The following is a 21,473-nucleotide window of genomic DNA, read 5'->3' as shown; positions in this document are numbered from 1 at the left end:
AGCTGAGAGGAAGGGTAATCACAACTGATAAATACTTTTTGCGCGGAATTAACGATCGCTATCTGGAACAACGAGAAATATGAAAACAAAAATAAAAACTTATAGTGCAGCAATCAAATCACAATATAAGAAAAGTATATTGTTATTGAAAACCAGCTGAGTAAACTTCAGAGGCTGACTTCCACCAGCCACCTTCTATTGCCACGGTGCGTCAAATCATGAATACAGAGGTTTACAGAAATATTATTGATCCCTATTAACCCATTCTCCCTTATATCTTCACCTTTCAACTGTGACTTTTTTTATATAACCCTTGACGTACGTTGCTATGGAATCAAGAGTTACAGTTTCTGCATCCGGGGAGTTTTTACTGCTTTTCCCTGACTTTTTTTTGCGAAGACAGAATGAAGACATAGTTTAGTTTAGTGTGTATTTTTTCCGTTTACGTTAGTGAGTTCAGAAAAAACATTTCCTGGGCTAGTAACCGTCAAGAACTTAGGATTGTTTTTTTTTCTCTCTCTCGAGTAAACTGTGTGTTTAAAGCTATGGCTTCAGATTCGGAAGATTGCGAGTGGATTGTAGAAAGCATTGCAGGGTTACTTGGTAGCTCTATGTGGTCCCTTCCTGTTGCAGACTTCATAGAACAAAACTGTTCAGGTAAGCATTGCAACATAAATGATGTAGGGTAAATAGAAAGCTGCGAGAATGCTTTGCAGGGCCCATTTGTCGATGTTTTCTGAGTGTAATTTATGATTTATTGCAGATGTGTTACTATTATTCAACATCATCGTCTACAGCGTGATCAGATTTTGTTGTTGATATTTATTTGCAAGGACCATCCCTCGGTTTTCTGAGTGTAATTTATGATTTATTGTAGATGTGCTACTATTATTCAACATCATTGGCTACAGCGTGATCAGAGTTTGTTGTTTATTTTAGTATTCATTCAGCTGTATGCATGTGGGCGAAATGTATTGGTAATGAGGATTTGAGTAGCCTACTCCTTCAAGATTTCTGAAATACATAATAGAAGTTCCATAAGCCTTACAAGAATCCGGATGGGTTTTGTTTTCGTGATATCGGTAGGGTGTTGAAGTGGTATCTTAATTTGGTTCTTGTTCCTTTAATTGGATCAGTTGCCCTTACTCAGAAAATTTCCAACCGCATCCCTAAGGGCGAGAACAAATTTGTATGGGAGAGCCGCAGTGAATAGTGTAGTCAGTGTCAGCCAGCTTCAACCCTCCGAAGATGTAAAACAAAATTCCTGCTGACAGTGACCAGAGGTTAGGAATGAAGGTTGGACTCTCGAGCTACGAGTGTGGCAGAGATGACCTTTTACTACTACAAGGGGTAAACGAATGAGGCGTCTGCCTTTCTTACAAACAATATTACCCGAAAATGGGGTGTTATCTCGAAAATCTTGTTGGTGAAGTGATTTAAAATTTTCTTAAAACGGTGCCTTTCAGTATTTTGATATAAGTGAGTAAGTTCCAGTACTTTGTGCTGAATGTGTTATAAGTGTTTGCTAAGAGAAAATATATGCTTTTGACACGGACATGCTTGACAGAGCAACCCAATGTAACCGGATAGGGATTGCTTGGCCAGCAGTTTTGCAAGGTTAAGTTTTCTTTCACAGCTGTGTCTTGAAAGTTATCCACATGGTTGCATCCCCCTTAGGGAAAACTGACTTGTAGCATCCCAAACGGTTGTAGTTAAGGTCTCACTTTTACTCTGAATGTTTGGATGATGGGATTGGGCGACACTCTGTAACTGTAGAAGAGGTGTCATCACATTTCTAAAACAATATGACATGGCAGCTGCATAGATGATTCAGATGTAAAACAAAACAACAGTTGTCATCTGCATTTGTGCTTGTACAAGCATTTTAACTGGTTCGCTTGCTTTCCACGTATTCTGTCTATTCAGCCAAATGCACTCGCTGGCCATCATTAATGTAACACTTTTTGTGGTATGTTTGGTTGTGTTATTAATTGTTAAAGGAGGCAGTCACTAGCATTAAACACAACTATACAATACTGGCTTAATTTGCCGCATTTGCTTTTAAGTTCCCACTTCTTTGCATTTTGTTTTTTACTATATGTCTGTCTTTTCATGGTGAAATCTCACATTGACTATTTCTGAAATTAGAGTAGATCTCCTGGATTTTAACTACTTTCGCAGAAGTAACTGCTGAGTTTTGAGTGTCCAAGTAAAGGGTATGCTGCCATGTGCATCAGCTGATCCCACTGATGAAAGTTCCCAAGAAGCAGTTCTAAACTTTGTTTTATTTAAAAATAAGTAGAGTGTAAATCTGCTTTTTAGAAAAGTTTGTTGAAGCTAGACTTGTGTCTTCTGTCAAAGCATACTAGAGCAGGCAGTACCTGAAGGAATTTGTTTCTTAAGATATTAATGTATTGTCTTGCATACTGGGGGTAAAAACTTACCATAAACTGTCCTCCAAAGCAGCTGGAATGAAAGTGGATGTAGGCAAATCTTGTTAAGAAAACACACTATTTTTGAAATGATTTTCATTCTTTTTATTGCTTTTTCTATCTTGGTGTTTGTTCTGATGTGTTTTTATTCAATATGATGAACTTTTACCATAAATAAATAAAATAAAAAAACTAAAATGTGTTCTTATTCAATATGATGAACTTTTACCAGTTTTGACGTATGTTGTGTTGCTTTCTTGGCCATTATGATGATAATTCAAGTTATTCTGTTTTTGGTCCAGGTTTCTTTTATAGGTATTCTTTCTACAGATGTTTGCTTTTACATGTATGATTTTGCATCCCCATACTCCTAGGGTTACCACCTGTCCCACTTTGCGAGGGACAGTTCCTCTTTGGGCAGTTGTGTCCTGTGAAAAAATTGTAAAAATGGGAACTGTCCTGAGTTTTTAGGACAGAATTATTTGCTATATTTTATGTAATAGTTGCATGAAACAGTTATTCTGTATCCGAAACACCTAAATGTTATAAGAAACAGACTAGGCAACTAAAATGCTACAATAATAAGCTTTTATTTAGGTAAAAAAGTGAAGTTCTGTCCTTTGTACTGGCCATGGGTATGTTTTGGCCTGCAAAATCTGATGTTTGTACGAAAAATGTCCCACTTCGGGCATTTGATAAGGTGGCAACCCTACATACTCCTTTTTCTGGGGGTTCAGATAACATTTTTGAAAGGAGTATAGGTGCATGCTTGACAACTTTCTGAATGTAACAGTGTATTGGTAACTGTATGTATGTTTCATTTATGTATGTATGTATGTATTTATTGTAACTGTGTGTTTCTTAGCATTTTTTGGGGGTGGTGTTTCAGTTTCCATCCATGTGAACTTTTTGTATGTTGGTCTACTAAGTTCCTTCGTAATAAATCTGTATCTGGTATACGGAGCTCCATTCTATACAACAGCAGGATCTAGTGTTAGGATAGTATGTAATACTTTTCCTGGCTACTTCAGTTCTTCCTCCTATCCCAGATTACACTGCAGTGCTATTCTGTCCAGATCATTTGCTATGCATGGAAAAATGGTACCATATATATATATATATATATATATATATATATATATATATATATATATATATATATTTTTTTTTTTTTACAAATTTTAGGGAGGATTTTTTTTATTTTTATGTATTTATGGTAAGTGGGACTATTTCTTGCCGACCTGAAATCCTGCAACTGGACCATACTAAAAACTCTACCACTAGAGGAGAGTGTGTCCCACTTCAATGACGCATTCCTTAAGATACTTGACTCACATGCCCCACATAGGCAAATTAGATCCAAAGTTCGTATAGCACCTTGGCTAACTAGAGAAACTAAATCCAAAATCAAACTCCGTGACCAAGCCTGGGATAAATGGAGAGCCACAAAATCCTCCCAAGATCGTTATAAATTTCAACAACTAAGAAACGCCACTAAAACTGCTATTACCCAAGATAAAAAACAATACTTCTGCCACCTCCAGCAAAAACACCAGAACAACCCAAAGAAATTCTGGGCAGGTTTTAACAACCTTCTGCACCCAGGTAAAACTTCCACCCCAACCCCCGAGAAGTTGATAGAGAAAGGGCAAGAAGAAGTAGCCAACACCTTTAACTCCTTCTTCACTGAGACTATCCAAACTCTAGCCAGTCAACTAACCTCCACTCCCCCACCTGCTGCTCAACTGCATGTTGACACCCCTACCCCTTTCAATTTAAAGCCAGTCTCTTCCTCTTATATACGCTCCCTCCTAAAAAAACTCAAACCAACCACCCTAGCGGCTGACCACCTTCCTGCGGAATTCTTACAAATTGCGTCTGATGTTATAGCCTACCCCATATCAATCCTTATCAATAGAACTATAACTGAGACGAACATCCCCTCCATTTGGAAGACTTCTTATATCATTCCACTTCACAAAGGAGGTACCTCCATGGAAACGTCAAATTATAGACCAATAGCAATCCTGTCCCCAATAGCGAAAATCATGGAAAGATGCATCCACAAACAACTTCTTCACTACCTAACCTTTAATCATCTCTTGTCCAATGCCCAGCACGGCTTTCGCCCCCACCATAGTACAACTACTGCCCTCCTTTCCTTTGTTGACTCTATCAATAACAATCGTAATAACAAACTCATATCCTCTGCCCTCTTTCTGGACCTATCAAAAGCATTCGATATGGTCAATCATCAGCTCCTTCTTAACATCCTTGAAACCCTACGTCTGGACACTCCAGCACTAAACTGGTTCAATGCCTACCTCACTGGTAGGCAACAAGCTGTCCTGTGGCAAAACAGAATATCAGGACTGCTCCCTAATACCATAGGTGTTCCTCAGGGCTCGATACTGGGCCCACTTCTGTTTTCCATCTTCATAAATGACCTTCAATCAGTCATCCCTAAATCCACCTACATCCAATATGCCGACGACTCCACCCTAATCTGCTCAGACGTCTCCCTCTCGAATCTCCAAACGATCACTCAACACTGTTTTTCACTAGTTGAAAAATGGTTCACTGACTTGAAACTCCTACTCAACCCAGCTAAAACGAAATTATTACTATTCTTCCCCAACGTCTTCTCACCCCTAGGTAAAGAACTCCCAAACACTAACAACATAACCTTCCATATTAAATCCAATAATGGGACCCTCATAACCCCTGTCACCAGTACCAAATTGCTAGGTGTTACTATTGATCATAAGCTCAAATTCGACATACACATTACCCAAACAGTAAAGTCTGTTAACAAAAAACTAGGATCCATGTACAGAATTAAAAACTTCTTAACTCCTACTACCAAATTAACTATTGCCCGTACCCATCTCCTCTCTTCCCTCCTCTATGCTTCCCCGGTCCTCTCTTTCCTCAATAAACGTGAACTTAACATGCTCTCTCTTGCCTACAACCACATTGCTAGATTTATTACGGGTTCCCCTTATCGAACCCACCATTGCCTTAACCTGAGGAACCTTGGCTGGTTGGAACTGCCTAATCTCCTCAAACTTAGCCAACTCGCCGAAGCTTATAAAATAATCAACCATCCTGATAGAACTCCCTCACTGTGCAGCATTCTGACTCCATACACTAACCTCAATAGTCTCCGATCATCCAACAGCACCCAGATCCTAGCCATTAAAGCTAAAAACTCAGGTGGGGATGCCCTCTACGCCAATTCCATTGGCAAGCCGTGGAACTTCCTGCCTAACGACCTTAGACTTACTACCTCGCTCAATCAGTTCAAAAACAACCTTAAAGAATATCTCTCCACACAATGGCTATGTCCATGTCGTGAACCTGACTAACTACATATCTCATACCTTCTAGTCCCACATCTCCCTAGCCCATTTCCCTTATGCAGATCTCTAAAATCTCTCATTCCTAATAGTAATGAGGATGATTTCCGATCCAGTCTATTTTCCATTAGTATAAGGAAATCAATGTTTTTTGTATAACCTCCTGTTTGTCCTTTTGTCTTATATAACATCTATGTAATTTTTTTCATTCCCGTAAATGTAATCTGTATTCTCTTTTTGTAACTCTACTTTGAATCTTGTAATTTAAACATGTACTTACCATTTTGTATTGGAGCTTTTCTCCTCGGGCCTCTACTGAAAACGGATATGCATCCAGCTAGACTAGCCCGGTTAACAAATGTAAAATAAAATAATAAAAATTATTTTTTCTGGTTATTTTATTCGCTGCCTAACTTGCAGTAAAAACCTTTCTTTTCCTAAGTTTCGTTTTTATTTCAACTTGCCCCACTGAGGCTTCTCTCTTGCAGGATGCCACAGAGAAAACCTAGAAGAAAAGCTTGCTAATTGTTAGATGTTGGCTGGGATCTTGCTCACCCCCCTTTAAAAATTAGTTTTAGGAAGTGTAGTTGTGGGTGTAAAAATAGTGGACAGGGGCTACTGCTCACTTTCTCTGGTATACTACCCACTACTACAGTTCTGCTCTTCTTACTACACCTATACTGAAACTCTTAAATCTGAAAATAGCTTCCAGGGAAATGGTCTTTGAGTTACACCACTGATGCCATCCAAATTAAAAGTATACAAAAGAGCATGCAAATATGAATGAATCAACAAGTCATTTCCTTTAGTGAGGTTTTTGTCTCGAGCATGGCAGAAATATGCACTATTACCTTTGGGTGTGGGCCTGCACCATCCACACACTCAAATAGGCTCCACAATTAATACCCTGGCAAGTAGAGTCTTTGACTGAGCTCTGTAGACCACATTCTCGCGTCTCTCACTGGGTTTCATTGCCTTCCACTGTGATTGTACACTGAATGAACTCTTGAGTGTGCACATCCACTAATTTCTAGGAAAGGCTGGTAATATTTTCCTTCACTATGGTGGTGGTGCTGCGGTAGCGTTGTCGACTCACAGTAAGACGTTGTCCCATTCGATTCTCAGTTAGTCTTTTGTGTGGCGACATGCGTGAATGGGTGTTCCTTCGTTGAAGGTTGTGCGTCAGGCCTGGCAAGTCGGCACATAAAAATCTACTGCCAATCATTAGCGGACCGGAGTTCCACTGTGGCGACCCCTAACCGGGAAAAGCCGAAAGACACAACAACAGTAGTAAACTGCCACCACTCCAAATTACTTGGTTGGAGTCCTCCCAGTTACTGCTTCACTCTTGTACATCGGGTAATTTATAAATGTAAATGGTAATGTGTGGCTGAACAGTTTAGCCCGTTGAAAGTAGATGGCAGCAGCTTGTCACCAGTTAGTCATAAATACCTGCTATCTGTTACTTAATAAACAAGTTAAAAATGACCAACTCATGAACTTCTTAAAAGTAAATAAATAAAATACTTTAAGCAATACAGTTAACGTGTATGGAGAAATATAGATTTTCATATGGAAACAGACAATTATTCCTTTTTAACAAATATAATAAAAGAAAGAAAACTACAACTAAGCTTTCTTCTGCTAAAAGAATTACTGAAGCCTAATTATAGTAGCTTAACTTTCAAACTATATTTTCGGCAGAAACAAAACTGTAAAGACATCACAAATTACAGACTGCAGGGGAGTTATCTTCTGTTGTATTCTTAGCTATTTTGGTTTTATATCTTTTCATATAGGCAACAAGATACAACTGAGCAAAATTCACATTTACATACTGGTAAGTCTGTTTACTTGCTGTAGGTTAGCCATATCTCTGAATCATCTTCTAATTGTTCTCATTGCCCTTTTAATTCCCTGGCCTAAGCAAAGGTTACAGGTCATGTGATTTTATAGGATAACTCTGTTACAGTTTATAGTTTGCTTCACATATACACATTTCACATCCCATGTATGATTGTATTTTCCAACAGACGGAAATTACAAATTTGTACGTATATTTCTGTACAGGTGACAACTCGCCACGTCTTTCCGTGCCATTGAAGGAGTGCACACACTGCAGATGAAGAAGATACATACTTAACAAGAATCTTACGCATGGGCAGTAATGCCCTTCTTGTGTTTACCAAAAAAACAGTCATTCCCATAGTAAGTGTCCAGGTTGTTTTTAAAAATATCGAAACTAGTGCATGCTTTAATATATTCTGATAGAGCTGTTCTCTAAGAGCCGATTAGCACACGTCTCATTTTTATCTAATCTTCTACAAATTCTGCACTGCTCTTTGATAACCCCAAACATTCCCACAGGTAGTCATCTTTAAATGCCATAAATACCTGAATATGGTTTTCTCTTAAATATCTGTATGACACTGTACAAGTTCAGATGTTTTAGTCTTTCATAATAACTTTACCCTTAATATATTTCTTCTGTACTCTTTCCAATTTACTCATGCTTGTTTTCTTAAAATCTTTATCTGTTGTTGCTACATACCCTAGTTTGGGCCTAGTGAAACTTACAAATAATGATTTAATCATTTTTATTTCTTAGACTTTATAAGTCTTTTTACTCTACCTATATTTCTATAACTGTCATTAACCAATTGGTTGATATGATTAGAAAAATTCAAAGCTGGATCTACCCATATACACACGTCCTTAAATAAGTCTACAGTTTCAGGTGCTGTATGCTGTATTACTTTGTTTGCATCTCCCAAGTCTCATATATTTAGATTGTGATGCATTTATCTGCATATTAGACTCCTGTGCCCAGATGGTTAGTTTAGTAAAGAAAGCTCTTTTGCAGACATCTGTATCTGTAAAACATGTAATCAGTTCACCCATTTTTCAAGTCATCTGCATACAGACTGTAGAACACCTCGGATGAAGAGATGAATCTGAAAGATACAACCTAAACAAGTATGGGCCTAGGACAGAGCCCTGTGGTATAACCTGGACTGTAACCTAGAATTTCACCTGTTCAGTTTTATGATACTTGCCACATCCTGTTTGTAAGCAGTGTAACTCTCCATCTTGTCAAGATTACATCAATACTTTTAATTTATTTATCAGTTTTGTGTGAGTCTGTCAAACTCTGAAGTAAAGTCTATATACGTTACATCACAGTGCATTTTTTTTTTCATTTATTGGCGTTATTTGCTCTAGAACATTCTGATAGAGGTAGTTCTAGATCTGTTTACAGCATATACATGCTGACAAATGGTTAAGTCCCAACCATTCCAATTCTGACAATAGTTTATTCAAAATAACTTCATTTGTTATATTTTCATAAAGTGAAAATAAACTGATGGGTCTTTATGATTGTGGGTTTGCCTTTTCCCCTTTACCTTGAAGATAGGTGTTCCTTCAAAAACAATCCCAATTTTGGATAAATGGTCAAAACAATCAAAAATAAGAAATGTAAACAAAAAGAATGCTTACCAAATGTTTTCCTTTGAAATTGAGCACTTTCGCTTCACTTGTATTACACTTCTACAGAGTACAAACCTTTAAATCACCATATAAACCATGTTGTCTTAGTCGTGTGACCAATAAATCATGTTACTGAACACTTAAAAGTACATACCAAGTAAAACATACAAAAACACACAAAAAAACAGGTACCAAACAAAGTATTTTTTTATAGTTTGTTAGCCCTCATTTTTGAAACACAGTTCATAGCTATGTCATCATTTAAAGCCGGAAGTACCCTGGAATTTAATCTCCATTGTCACAACAGTTCCCAGTATTCAATCATATTTTTCCACTGGATAAGGAATTTGTTCCAGTACAAAAATATGAACCTTTTAAACTGATACATTGTTGTGCATGTTTACTATGGGCATTAGTTGAATCTTTGGTTTTGATACTATAATTATGGTCATAAGTCATTTGTCTGAGTGGGTGTTCCATCTTACCCATATAAAAATTATCACAGGATATACAAGAGATGATATAAACCACCCCACTTATTCGACAATTATAATGTCCCACACAAACCAGTGGTTCTTTATATCCTGGCACAGATGTATTAGTTATGTTATTGTTAAATCTGCATTGGCTGTAACAGCCACACTTGGTCATTTTTCTAACACTGCCTGCGTAGGAGGCAGAAAGCTTGTTTTTAAGATTACTCTTCCTTTAATACACAAGTAAAGGCTCATCACACAAAAGTTGTTTGGGGGTACCACTGGACCATCCCTGATGGTTAGGTCCCAGTTATGACTTTTTTTTTTTGTTTTTCAAATGCATATCGTTCCTGTCAAAAGGTAAAATCATAGCAGTTTTAAAATTGACAGCCTTCATGCAGGACATTTGCTTTTCTAACTGAACCCAGTTGCTTCAAAATAGGTGGAAAGTCACTACTCCTCCCTTTAGAAATTTCAGTTGGAAAATTGTGGATTAGTTCCTTGTGGTATCTTCTCTCCAAAAACATTGAGGACAGAACATTCACTGCTTTTATAATATAATCTGTTTAGAAAGCCCAATAAGATGACCTTTGACATTTTCATTTGCCATATAGGGTGATGGCTGCTTAAAAAAAAACTGTTAGACTTACTATATACATTAGATTCAAATTGTCCCATAGTTAATTTTTTGTTAATATTGAGATATAAAAAAAGTCATGGTTAATTTATCATAGTGAAAAATAAATTCTAAAAAATTAATTGTAGCATTCAAATAAGTAAAAACATTTTAGTTCATCCTCATCACCATCCCACAGTAAAAAAATCTTATCCAAATATTGTAAATATAATATAATATTTTTTTGGGCTTTAATGGACAGTCTGAGACAAAATGTTTCTCCCAGTACCACATAATTATGATTGCATAAACTAGTATACACTTTGCAGCCATGGGCAAACCGCTTTTCTGGTGGAAATATTCTCCCTCAAAAAACATAAAATTATTGTGTGAACAATTTCTATCACATCATGACTCAAACAGATCTCTGCATTGTCAAAAAGAGCCATGTTCGCTAGTTAACTATGGATGTTATGTGATCCTATCTCGCCTACATTCCGACTGATGGGTTCGGAGCCGATCCCTCGGCTCCGACTCGGCACGCTTATGCCAAAGAGCGAAGTCTCTTACTGGCTGAGCTTACCATATCCCAGGATGCACCACTACCAGTCCCCCAGATCTCGTTTGCCGCTAACAAGTGAAGACGTGGTCTCGAGCTGGCTGAGTTAAGTAGTGATTATTTCACTAGTTTTTCTGTCAGGATTTTCTTCATTCTCAACAAAAAGCTGTTTTAACAGCTATTCTTGTGTTTAGAGTGCGTTTGACAAAATTCACTTGGTGAATTCTTGTGTTGTGAGTGTGAACTAGGAGTACCTCTTGTCTGGAAAGGCCTTTCCCGGTCTTTTTATTTGTAGGTTACTTCGGTTCTGTTTCGGATCATTTTACTTTTCTCTTCTTTAAAGAAGAACTAGCAGAGAGAAATTATTCAAATTTACAGAGTTTGTGCTGTGTTTTGACTACAGAGTATTGCGAGTGATAACTGTAAGCCTATTCTAGGTGTGTCACCAGTGTTTCTTCCAGTTGGTTTTCTGAAATTTTCGATAATGTCTCAGAATCCTAGGCCTTCGGGCTTTAAGAAATGTGTAAAATGTAGCTTCAAAATGTCCATCACGGACGATCACTCGCTCTGTGTGTATTGCTTAGGGGCAAAACATTTACAGGAATCATGTAGTGTATGTCACGCTTTTTCCTCAAGGGTCCTCCAGGAGAGGAAAAATAAATTAATTCTTAAGGGATTAATTAAACCTTCTTTCGAAGAAGCTTTGGCATCCTCTCCTTCTCCGGCCAAAAAGAAAAGGGCGTCGGCTCCGACCAGTCCGTCGGATCCGATCGCTAAGAAACAAAGGCAGGCCTCTCCTTCGGCTCCAAGGACTTTGGGGCCGAGGTCGGAACGGTCTGCCTCGATGCCACCAGTATCGACTCCTCTGGCTTCGGAGCCGATAGCTGGGGCATCGAGAGGCGGGTCATCTTCGTCGGCTCCACTGCTCTCGGAGCCGACAAAGGTTGCCCGCTCAGACACTTCCTCCTCGGCGCCGAAGTCCACCTCGGCACCGATGGAATCTGGTGTGTGTATTCCTTCGGCGCCGATAGTTGTCGAGTCTCCTCGGAGCCGGTCCCCTAGTCCTTTGGGGCCGTTGGAGAGGCCATCTCGAACCCGTTCTGTTTCCTCTCGGTCTTCGAGGATGTCAGATTCTGATATAGACAGGGTGCTCCAAAGACTGTTCCAGTCCCCAGTCTTCCAAAATTTGTTTCCGTTCCGACCCAGTTGGCTTCGGAGCCGATGACCTTGGCCCACCCCATTGCCATTCCTCCTCCGACTGCTTCGGCTCCGTCGGAGCAGGTGCTGTCGGAGCCGGTGGAGATATCAGGGTCGGCTCCGACCCTTACTCCAACCCAGGCCTTCGGGTCCGAGTTTGGTACGCGGACTTCTTCGGCTGGACCCGGGGGTGATGTTTCGGGGCCTATGCTTTCGGTTCCGAGCCTCCCCCTCGGTGCTTCGGCTGCGGGACTTCCGTTGGCTATCACGGCTCTGGGGACCGGACACTCCCAGGATTCTGGGGGTCCGGCTTTCAGAGCCATGAGGAGTGCCTTGGCCAAGTCCTCTTCGGCCATCTCTCCGGCTTTACCGGCACCTTCCCTGGGCGTGGAGACTGGGTCTTTGGCAGTTCCCCTGTCCGTAGTCAGCGGAGCCCCGGGGCCTGAGGTTACCCCCAGTGGGGGTTCCCCTCCTCCTGAGGGTTCTTCGGAGTTGTCTTCGGAGGAACCCCCAAGGAAGAGATCGTGCAAGAGGAAGCACGTGGACTCCCCCGAGTCTATTACATCAGACACTGATCTGGATGATGCAGAGGGGTCCCAGTCGTCCTCGGATGATGTCTCATTTGCAGACATCTTAGAGATCCTCAAACAACGAGGCGGCTGGATATCCAAACCCCCCTCTGCGGACGAGTCAGTGCTCCTCAAGGCCTTTGGGGCTCAGCCCTCCGCCTCCTGGGTGTCTCCGCCCTTCGACGAGCTTCTGGATTTAGTTTGTCGAAGGCGGAACATCCAGATACCGTGGAACCAGTCCCTTCTCGTCCAAATAAATTTTTGTCTGCTCCCCCCGAGAAGGAGTTCCTCACTAAAGGCGTGGCTGTAGATGCCATGGTGGTGGCATCTGCTACACAACAGGGCGTGGCAGAGGCTTCAACGTCCGTCCATCCTCCTAATAAGGAGTCTAGGAGTATGGACAGGTACGGGAAGCGCACCCTGACTTCAGCGGCCTTTACTTTAAGGTCTCTGAATTATTTGGCACATTTTACCAGGCTTCAGAGGGATCTGGTCAAGGAGTTGTCAGATTCCCTCTCAGGTAACCTACCTGAGCAGCTAGCCCAGTCGGTTAGCTCTCAGTTGGCTATCCTTACGTCAATTTCTAACTCGTCCATGAGGCTCATTTCCTATGCGGCCGAAGGGGCGGGTAGAGCGGCAGGCACAGGCGTGGCTCTACGTAGACAAGCCTGGCTCCGCTTGTGTCAGTTTGCGGAGGCCTTCAAGTCTTCCGACGCTCCCTTTGATGGGTCCTCATTGTTTGGACCCAAGGTTAAAGACACCCTTACCCGCTGTGAGCAAGAGGGAAAAACTTTATCTGCCGTAGGTGCCCGTTATTCCACTCCCTTTCGGCCTTACCCCAAGGCTAAAGGAGGGGGAAATGTGGTTCCGCAAATCTCGCAAGTTTTTCTCCCAACAGCAGGAAGATTCCCCTTCCAGAGGCAGAGGACGGGGAAATTTTTCAGGGAGACGCCGTTCCAGAGGCGGCAGAGGGCCCCGCAATTCTGGAGACCGCGAGTCCTTTCGTGGCTCTTCAGCCTCCCACACGTCATGAGGGATTGCCCGGCTGTGCTGCTTCGGAGCCAGTCGGGTGTCGTTTGCCAAGCACCTAAAGCCTGGGAGTCAATCACTCAGGACAGATGGGTGCTTCGGATCATTGCCGGAGGTTACACCATCCCATTCACTTACTCGCCCACCGTCCAAAAGAATCCCGGACCCACCACCCAGTCAAAGGGAAATGGCAGCCGCAGAAGCTTTAAAGCTGCTAGAAAAAGGAGTCATCCAACCGGTCCCCACAGACCAGATCGGATCAGGAAATTACTCCAGGTTCATTTTAGTGCCAAAAGACAGGGGACCTGAGACCAATATTGGATCTCAGCAGACTGAACCAATCCGTCACGAAATCCAAATTCCGAATGGTCACGTTACAATCCATTCTCCCATTGTTGGAGAAGGATGTTTGGATGTGCTCCATAGACCTCAAGGACGCCTATTATCACATACCGATACATCAGGCGTCCAGGAGGTATCTGCGCTTCAGCCTGGGAGTCGGTCATTACCAATTTTGCGCTCTGCCCTTTGGTCTCACCACAGCCCCCAGGGTGTTCACCAAGTGTTTGGCAGTAGTGACGGCTCACCTGAGAAGTCTTGGATTCCAAGTGTTTCCCTATCTCGACGACTGGCTCCTGACTGCGACCACCAGGCATCTACTAATGGACAACCTCAAAGCCACCATCTCCCTGGGTATTACCCTGGGGATTACATTCAATTGGTCAAAGTCTGTCTTGCTGCCCTCTCAATGCATAAAGTTTATAGGAGCAGAGATAGACTCAAGATTGATGCGCGTCTTTCTTCCTGCCGAAAGGATCCAAACTTTACAGGGCCAAGTTCAAGCTCTGATCTCGAGATCCAAAGCCCCAGCCAGGATGGTTCTACAAGTTTTAGGCTCAATGTCTGCCACGGTTCTTTTGGTTCCTCTGGCAAGATTACACATGAGGATTCTTCAGTGGCTATTGTCAACTCAATGGTCCTTTCAGGATCTTCCCCTCAATCATCACATCATGATTACGGAAATATGCAAAAGGGACCTTCGCTGGTGGCTTCAGACATCCAATTTGGATCAAGGAAAACCCTTTGTTCTCCCCTCTCCAGTGGTTACCCTGACGACAGATGCCTCCCAGATAGGGTGGGGGGGGGGCATTGTCTGGGCAAGCTAGTTCAGGGCTCCTGGCTTCCAGACGAAGCTCTTCTCCATATCAACGTGTTGGAGATGAGGGCTGTACTTCTATCACTACAAGCCTTACACAAGTTTCTTCCTCAGGGCATCATCGCCATCCACACAGACAACATGTCGGTGGTTTGGTATCTGAACAAACAAGGAGGGACCAGATCATACCCCCTTTGCAGAGAGGCCATGAGAGTGTGGGAATGGGCTGTAGCTACCAACCGCTTCTTGGTAGCGACCCACATCCCGGGAAAGTCAAATATATTGGCAGACAAATTGAGCAGGACAATTCTCTCTCCTCACGAGTGGTCTCTAAACCACACAGTAGCAGCTCAGGTTTTCAGGAGATGGGGAACCGTGCTGCGACCTATTTGCAACTCCACTAAACACCAAGTGCCAAAGGTTCTTCTCCTTGATCCCACATCAGGGAGTACCAGCCATGGATGCTCTAGCACAACCTTGGCCAACAGGGCTACTTTATGCCTTTCCTCCAATTCCGCTTCTTCCCAGAGTTATTCAAAAAGCTTCTCAACTGGGGTCTTCAATGATACTGATTGCCCCGTACTGGCCTCGTCAGGTATGGTTTCCCTACCTGAAGAAGCATGCAGTGGACGATCCGTGGACTTTAGACCTAATTCCGGACTTGCTAATCCATCAGTCGGGACATCGGCATCAGTCCCTTCAATCTTTGAAATTGACAGCTTGGCTCCTCCACTTCCGACCTTAGTTAGAAGGCACACACTAGACCCGGAAGTTGTTCACATTTTATCTTCGGCCCACAAACCCACCACTAACAAATTGTACCTTAGTAAGTGGAAGAGGTTTGCTATCTGGGCTCAACTCAAGGGCTTAGACCCTATCACTGCTCCTGTCCCAGAGGTCTTGAAATTCTTAACATCCCTGTTTAATCAGGGATCTTCTGTCTCAACTATTAAAGTCCAACTAGCGGCTATCTCTAAATTCCACGAATCCATGGATCCTCCTTTGATGAGCAGCAGACTATGCAAAACTTTCATTAAAGGTGCAAGCCTATTAAGACCCCCAATTTTTCATCCTGCACCTCCGTGGGATCTTGATTTGGTGCTTCGCGCATTAACATCTCCCCCTTTCGAACCTGCTGCTACATGCGACTTAAAATATCTGTCTTGGAAAACTGCCTTCTTAGTTGCAATTACTTCGGCAAGAAGAGTTTCAGAGCTTCAAGCCCTGTCTATTAAGCCACCGTACTTGATTTTCCACAAGGATAGAGTATCACTTAGGCCTAATCCATCCTTTGTCCCAAAGGTCTGTTCTAGTTTCTGCCTCCAACAATCTCTAGAGCTACCGATTTTCTTCCCAAAATTCTCCAATGAAGCAGAATACACTCTTCATAAATTGGATGTTCACAGGCAATTACGCTTCTATTTAGACAGGACTCAGCAACTTCGTAAGTCAGACCAGTTGTTTGTGTCCTTCTCAGATAATAAACTGGGCCAAACCATCACAAAAGCTACTATCTCAAAATGGATCAGAGATTGCATAACTCAGGCTTATTCTTCTTCGAATAAGCAACTTACAACATCTATCAAGGCTCATTCTACCAGAGCTATGGCCACTTCTATAGCTTTTCATTCCAAGCTCGCTATATCGGAAATCTGTGCTGCGGCTACTTGGTCCAATCCGCACACTTTCATTTCCCACTACAAATTGGATGTGGCATCTAAAGGACGAGCTTCATTTGGTTCCACGGTACTCAGGAGTGTTTTCCAGTGAGCCACCCAGGATTCAGGTGCTAGGGACGCTGTCCCATCAGTCGGAATGTAGGCGAGATAGGATCACATAACATCTTTTAGTTATGTACTCACCATAACTTCAGATGTTTGGGATCCATCTCGCCTACATTCCTAATACCCACCCTCCTTCCCCTGCCTTGGAGATCAGAAGAGATTGAACGGTTTTGAGTTCTACTGTTTTATCTTGTTTCATCTGACGATGTTATATAAGCAGGGTATGCATGTGTGCATGTATGCGGACAAACTAGATCTGGGGGACTGGTAGTGGTGCATCCTGGGATATGGTAAGCTCAGCCAGTAAGAGACTTCGCTCTTTGGCATAAGCGTGCCGAGTCGGAGCCGAGGGATCGGCTCCGAACCCATCAGTCGGAATGTAGACGAGATGGATCCCAAACATCTGAAGTTATGGTGAGTACATAACTAAAAGTTAGATGGTCATTGTTAGAGAGAGTCAATGATTGGCACCGACTGCCCCTGTCCATGAGGGACATAGGTGCCACCTCTGGGATGAATTTACAGTCTTCCCCATCCAGTTGTCAAGGTTGTGCTTAAGAAACAGTCAAATTATCTAGTTAATTAACACATTTTGTATTTGTTTACCACTTTCTAGCTACTGATTGAAAAGGGAAGTCTTAATAACTCATTTTATGCTCTTGTCTTCTTATCTCTCGCCCAAGTTGCCTCTTCCAGTTCTGCCAACTTTATTATCCTTTTCTTAATTTCTATTACATTTGGAGGATCATTCTAGTTCCACGTTTATTGTTGCCTGCTAACAACAGTATAGTCCATATCAAAGAAATCTCTGAAATTCTGTTGATACATCCTGCAGTCTTTCTAATAGATGCTTTTTTTGTAATGACACAATCTCTTTGAAGCGCCTTGCATATCAGATTTTGTAATTCCTCTTGAAATCTTCTAGCTTGTAACATAACTAAAAAAAGTGTACCGAAGTTCCTGTTAGTTTACTGTCACACCACTAACATTTATTCCCTATTCTGGGGATATACAAATGTTTGTGTAAGCATTTCCAAGCAAAAAAATATTTCCTAGATTTTGTTACTTATTTGTAAATTATTTTCAAATACCTTTATTCAATAATCACTTGGTGACATAAGTAAATTTACATTCATTAAAAGTAATTAAACTATATTAACATAAACATTATACTTCACATATATTGCTATAAACATTATACTTCACATATATTCCTATATATCATATAATCTACGCAATATATAAATTGTTCAATTCCTGCCTTTTTTTTTTTTTTTTTTTTTTTTTAACAAGAAACATCTTTATTAAACTATCACTCACTATATAGGCAATCATATACTTATATAAATTAAAACAAACCACACTGACACAATCGTAGTTGCAAGCATTTTGCATCACAAACCATACTGACACACACTTGGTGCTAAACGTTGTACATAATTTATAATCCACCCAATCTTTCTTGCATACATTACATAGCTCATTTAAGTCCTGCCACCTTTTAGACCTCATTCCTCCCTTTGTATGTATTATTCCTACAGTTCCCATTTTGTCCTGTGTAGTTTGCTCTGCAAACGTTGTACATCACTTATAATCCACCCAATCTTTTTCACATACAGCATTACATAGCTCATTTAAGTCTTTCCATCTTCTACTCTGTGTCACCTCCCTCATATACTCAGATTACCGTTTTTGTGTGTTTTTTTTTCTTTTGCATCTCATGTAAAAGCTATTATCGGACTACTTCTGAGGGACCATAGCACTACAGCCATTATGTCCTGTCCTTGTTATCCCGTCTCTTGCTTCTCAAGTCATCATTCTCCATTCAAGCTTATAATTCTGTTGAATACATTTGAACAACATTGCTAGTTGACATGCTTGAAAGTACACTTTTTAGTTTGTGTCACGCAGCCAACCTTATCCTTTGGCATCACTAACATTTCCCATGATACCCCTGCTAAAGACCTCATTAAAACAACAAATCCATAGAATTTGTTCATTCCTTTACCAATACTTATACATAGCACAAGTGCCCGTCTTTCACTTGGGGTCCTGCTATTCCTTTCTCTTTGCCTATATTCTTCCTTCCCTATCAAGGATTGATGTGAATCTGTAGCTTGCACTCCAAATGACTTCTTGACCCCTTCCCTTTCTTTTACCTCTCTCTCTCCTAAGTATTTGCTCCCAAAACCTTAGTTCTTTTATCAGCTTTCCCCAGTAAATTCCAGCCCCCTCTTGTCTATTCTCTGTATCCCTAATTAGTTATCCCTATCTGCAGAATCTTTCTCCATTTCCGTGTTGGCTTAGTTCTTGGAATACTTTCTGCTATTTTATGAATATAATATTCTATATGGTTATTGTTGTTCTTTTTAAGGATCTGCATCCAAAATCCCAGTCTCATCTTATCTCTCGAGCTTCCCCTCGGTTTCATTATTATCCCTTTCCACTTTGAATTATAGCTTTCTGCTTGTGTTATGCATAGTAGCCTTAACTGTGTAGCTCTGAAATGCTCCTTCAAGTCAGGTAATCCCAGGCTACCTTGTTCTGTTGGAAGGATCTGCTTACCCCACTCGACTCTTGCCCTCTTCCCCTTCAAGGTAAAATTCTTCATCTCTTTATTAATTGCTATCCCCAACTTCTCTGGTTGGTAAAAATATGCTTGACCTATGGATAAAACTAAATGGACTAAAACATTTTAGCTGCTTGTATCTTGCTTTCCATAAAATAGATCTTCCAGTTTCTCTTTTTTTTGTATTATCTTTTGTTTAGTCTTTTCCCACGTATCCTTGGCTGACATAACAGAATCTTTTTCAATGCATACTGTTATGTACTTTATTTTATTATGTCCCCCTAAATATGGGCATTGCTGAAAGAATTTGTGTGTGGGTAGATGGTTTACAGCTACTGCTTTGTTTTATCTTTATTAATTTTGTATCCAGAAAAGACTAGAAACCGTCCCAGAATGTTCCTTAACACTGAAATGTCCTTTTTGGTTTTATCAGGTGCAAAATAATATCTGCAGATAAAGCCAGCTTTTCTTGATTACCATACCAGTTATATCCTTATATTTCTGAGTCTCTGATTATCTTTCCAAGTATAAAGCAAAGTAAGCAAGATGAAAGAGGACACCCCTTCCTGGTTCCTGTGCTCAAACAGAACCCCCCACTTTAATTTTTACCTCTGATCCCTTGTATAGCCTCCTAATCAAACTTAATATTTTATCAGGAAACACAAATGCTTCTATTGCCCTGCTTATAAAATCCCAGTTTACTCGAATGCTTTCTCTGCATGAAGACCGACCAGCAACAGTGGTATCTTATATTCTGCTTCCCTCTGGATTATCATTGTTCTGTTAATGTTGTCAAATGTTTGCCTGCCATCCACAAAACCACATTGATCCATATTTATCAATTTTGGCATAACCTTTGCCATTCTTTTAGCCATTCTAGATACAAGCACTTTAATCATGGTTGAGAATCGAAATGGGCCTATGAAGCTGGACTTGATTGAATGTTTACCATCTGTAGGTGTTACAACCATCACAGCATTCTTCTAGGATGTTGGTGCTTTTTCTCCTTTTAAAATACTATTAGACAAAACCGTCTAGATCTTTACCACTTTCTTCTGTCCTATCTTCCAGATTTCTACAGAAATACCATCTATTCCTATAGGCTTTCATTAAGATTGGTTGGTTATACATCACCATTTTTATAATATCTTCTTGTATCCTAACTGTAAGTAATTGATTCTCATCTGTCTATAACCTTGGCATATTTAATTCTTTCATAAACATTTCTATTTGTGCTTTTTCTTGATTTCCACATTTCTTTACTTTATACAGATTTTCTTAAAATTTCCAAAATATTTGTAATACTTCTTCAGGATTTGTGGTTATCTTCCTTTTTATAGGCTCCCTAAGCTTGGCTACAACCCTTCTACGTTTTGTTGCCTGAGTTGTTGTTCTAAAAGCTTTTGTGTTCTGGAGTTACCAGAAAAAAAGACACAAAACAGTTGCTTAACAGCAATCTTTCTAAACTCATGCATATTATCGAGGCAGTCCCTTATTTTCTGTTTAGCACGCTGTAGTTGCACCTCTTCTTGTTCTGTAAGATTCCCCCTTTTCTGCAATACTTTAACCTTTGTCAGCCCTTCTAAATAATTCTTATTTCTTAACCATATTTCTCTTTATTTTATTTCTACCTCATTTTAACTTTTTTTTTTTTTGCTATATTTTCTGAAGAAATTTCTATCTTACTAATAACTCCTGAAAAAAATTCCACTACCTATTCCTTAAACTCTGCTTAACAGGTGGAGAACCGTCAGTGTCTCATTTTTTATTTTGGTTATTATTGGTGCAGGATTTGATCCGTGGTGGTGGTGCTGCGGCAGCGTTGTCGCCTCACAGTAAGACGCTGACCGGTTCGACTCTCAGCTAGAGCGTCTTCTGCGTGGAGACGTGCGTGAATGGGCGTACCTTCGTTGCAGGTTGTGCGTTAGGGCTGGCAACTCAGCATGTAAAAATCAACTGCCAATCATTAGCGGACCGGAGTTCCGCTGTGGCGACCCCTAACCGGGAAAAGCCGAAAGACACAACAACAACATTGGTGCAGGATTTGAAGTAGTAAACTCTGAATTAAATAAATGCACATGTTCTTGTGAAATTTCTGTCTAGCCCAGCCCAGTTTTTGTACCTTGGGAAAATATGTAAATTCTCTCAACTCCTACTACTGATTTCACATCTTCCATACAATTTCATAAATTTCTTCAAATATCTATCCTCTTGTTATACATTCCCTTCTAGGCCCCC

At 40.8% G+C, this 21,473-nt stretch overlaps 1 protein-coding gene across 1 annotated transcript in view; it reads left to right on the top strand.

The window, feature by feature from the left end:
• Positions 1-323: 323 nt before the first annotated feature.
• The window catches only part of CFAP36 (cilia and flagella associated protein 36), a 1,925,715-nt gene continuing 1,904,565 nt past the window's right edge, over positions 324-21,473 (top strand). The window contains exon 1 of the mRNA XM_044055272.1: positions 324-657. Within this exon, the coding sequence (XP_043911207.1) occupies positions 546-657 (112 nt within the window). The 5' untranslated portion in view covers positions 324-545. The remainder of the gene's footprint in view (positions 658-21,473) is intronic.

The sequence above is a fragment of the Protopterus annectens genome, chromosome 1.part2 (genome assembly GCF_019279795.1).
Source record: "Protopterus annectens isolate FY-2018-M chromosome 1.part2, PAN1.0, whole genome shotgun sequence".
Lineage (NCBI taxonomy): Eukaryota > Metazoa > Chordata > Ceratodontiformes > Protopteridae > Protopterus > Protopterus annectens.
Note: the sequence above shows the minus strand (reverse complement) of the source record. Positions and strands in the feature narration are given on the sequence as shown.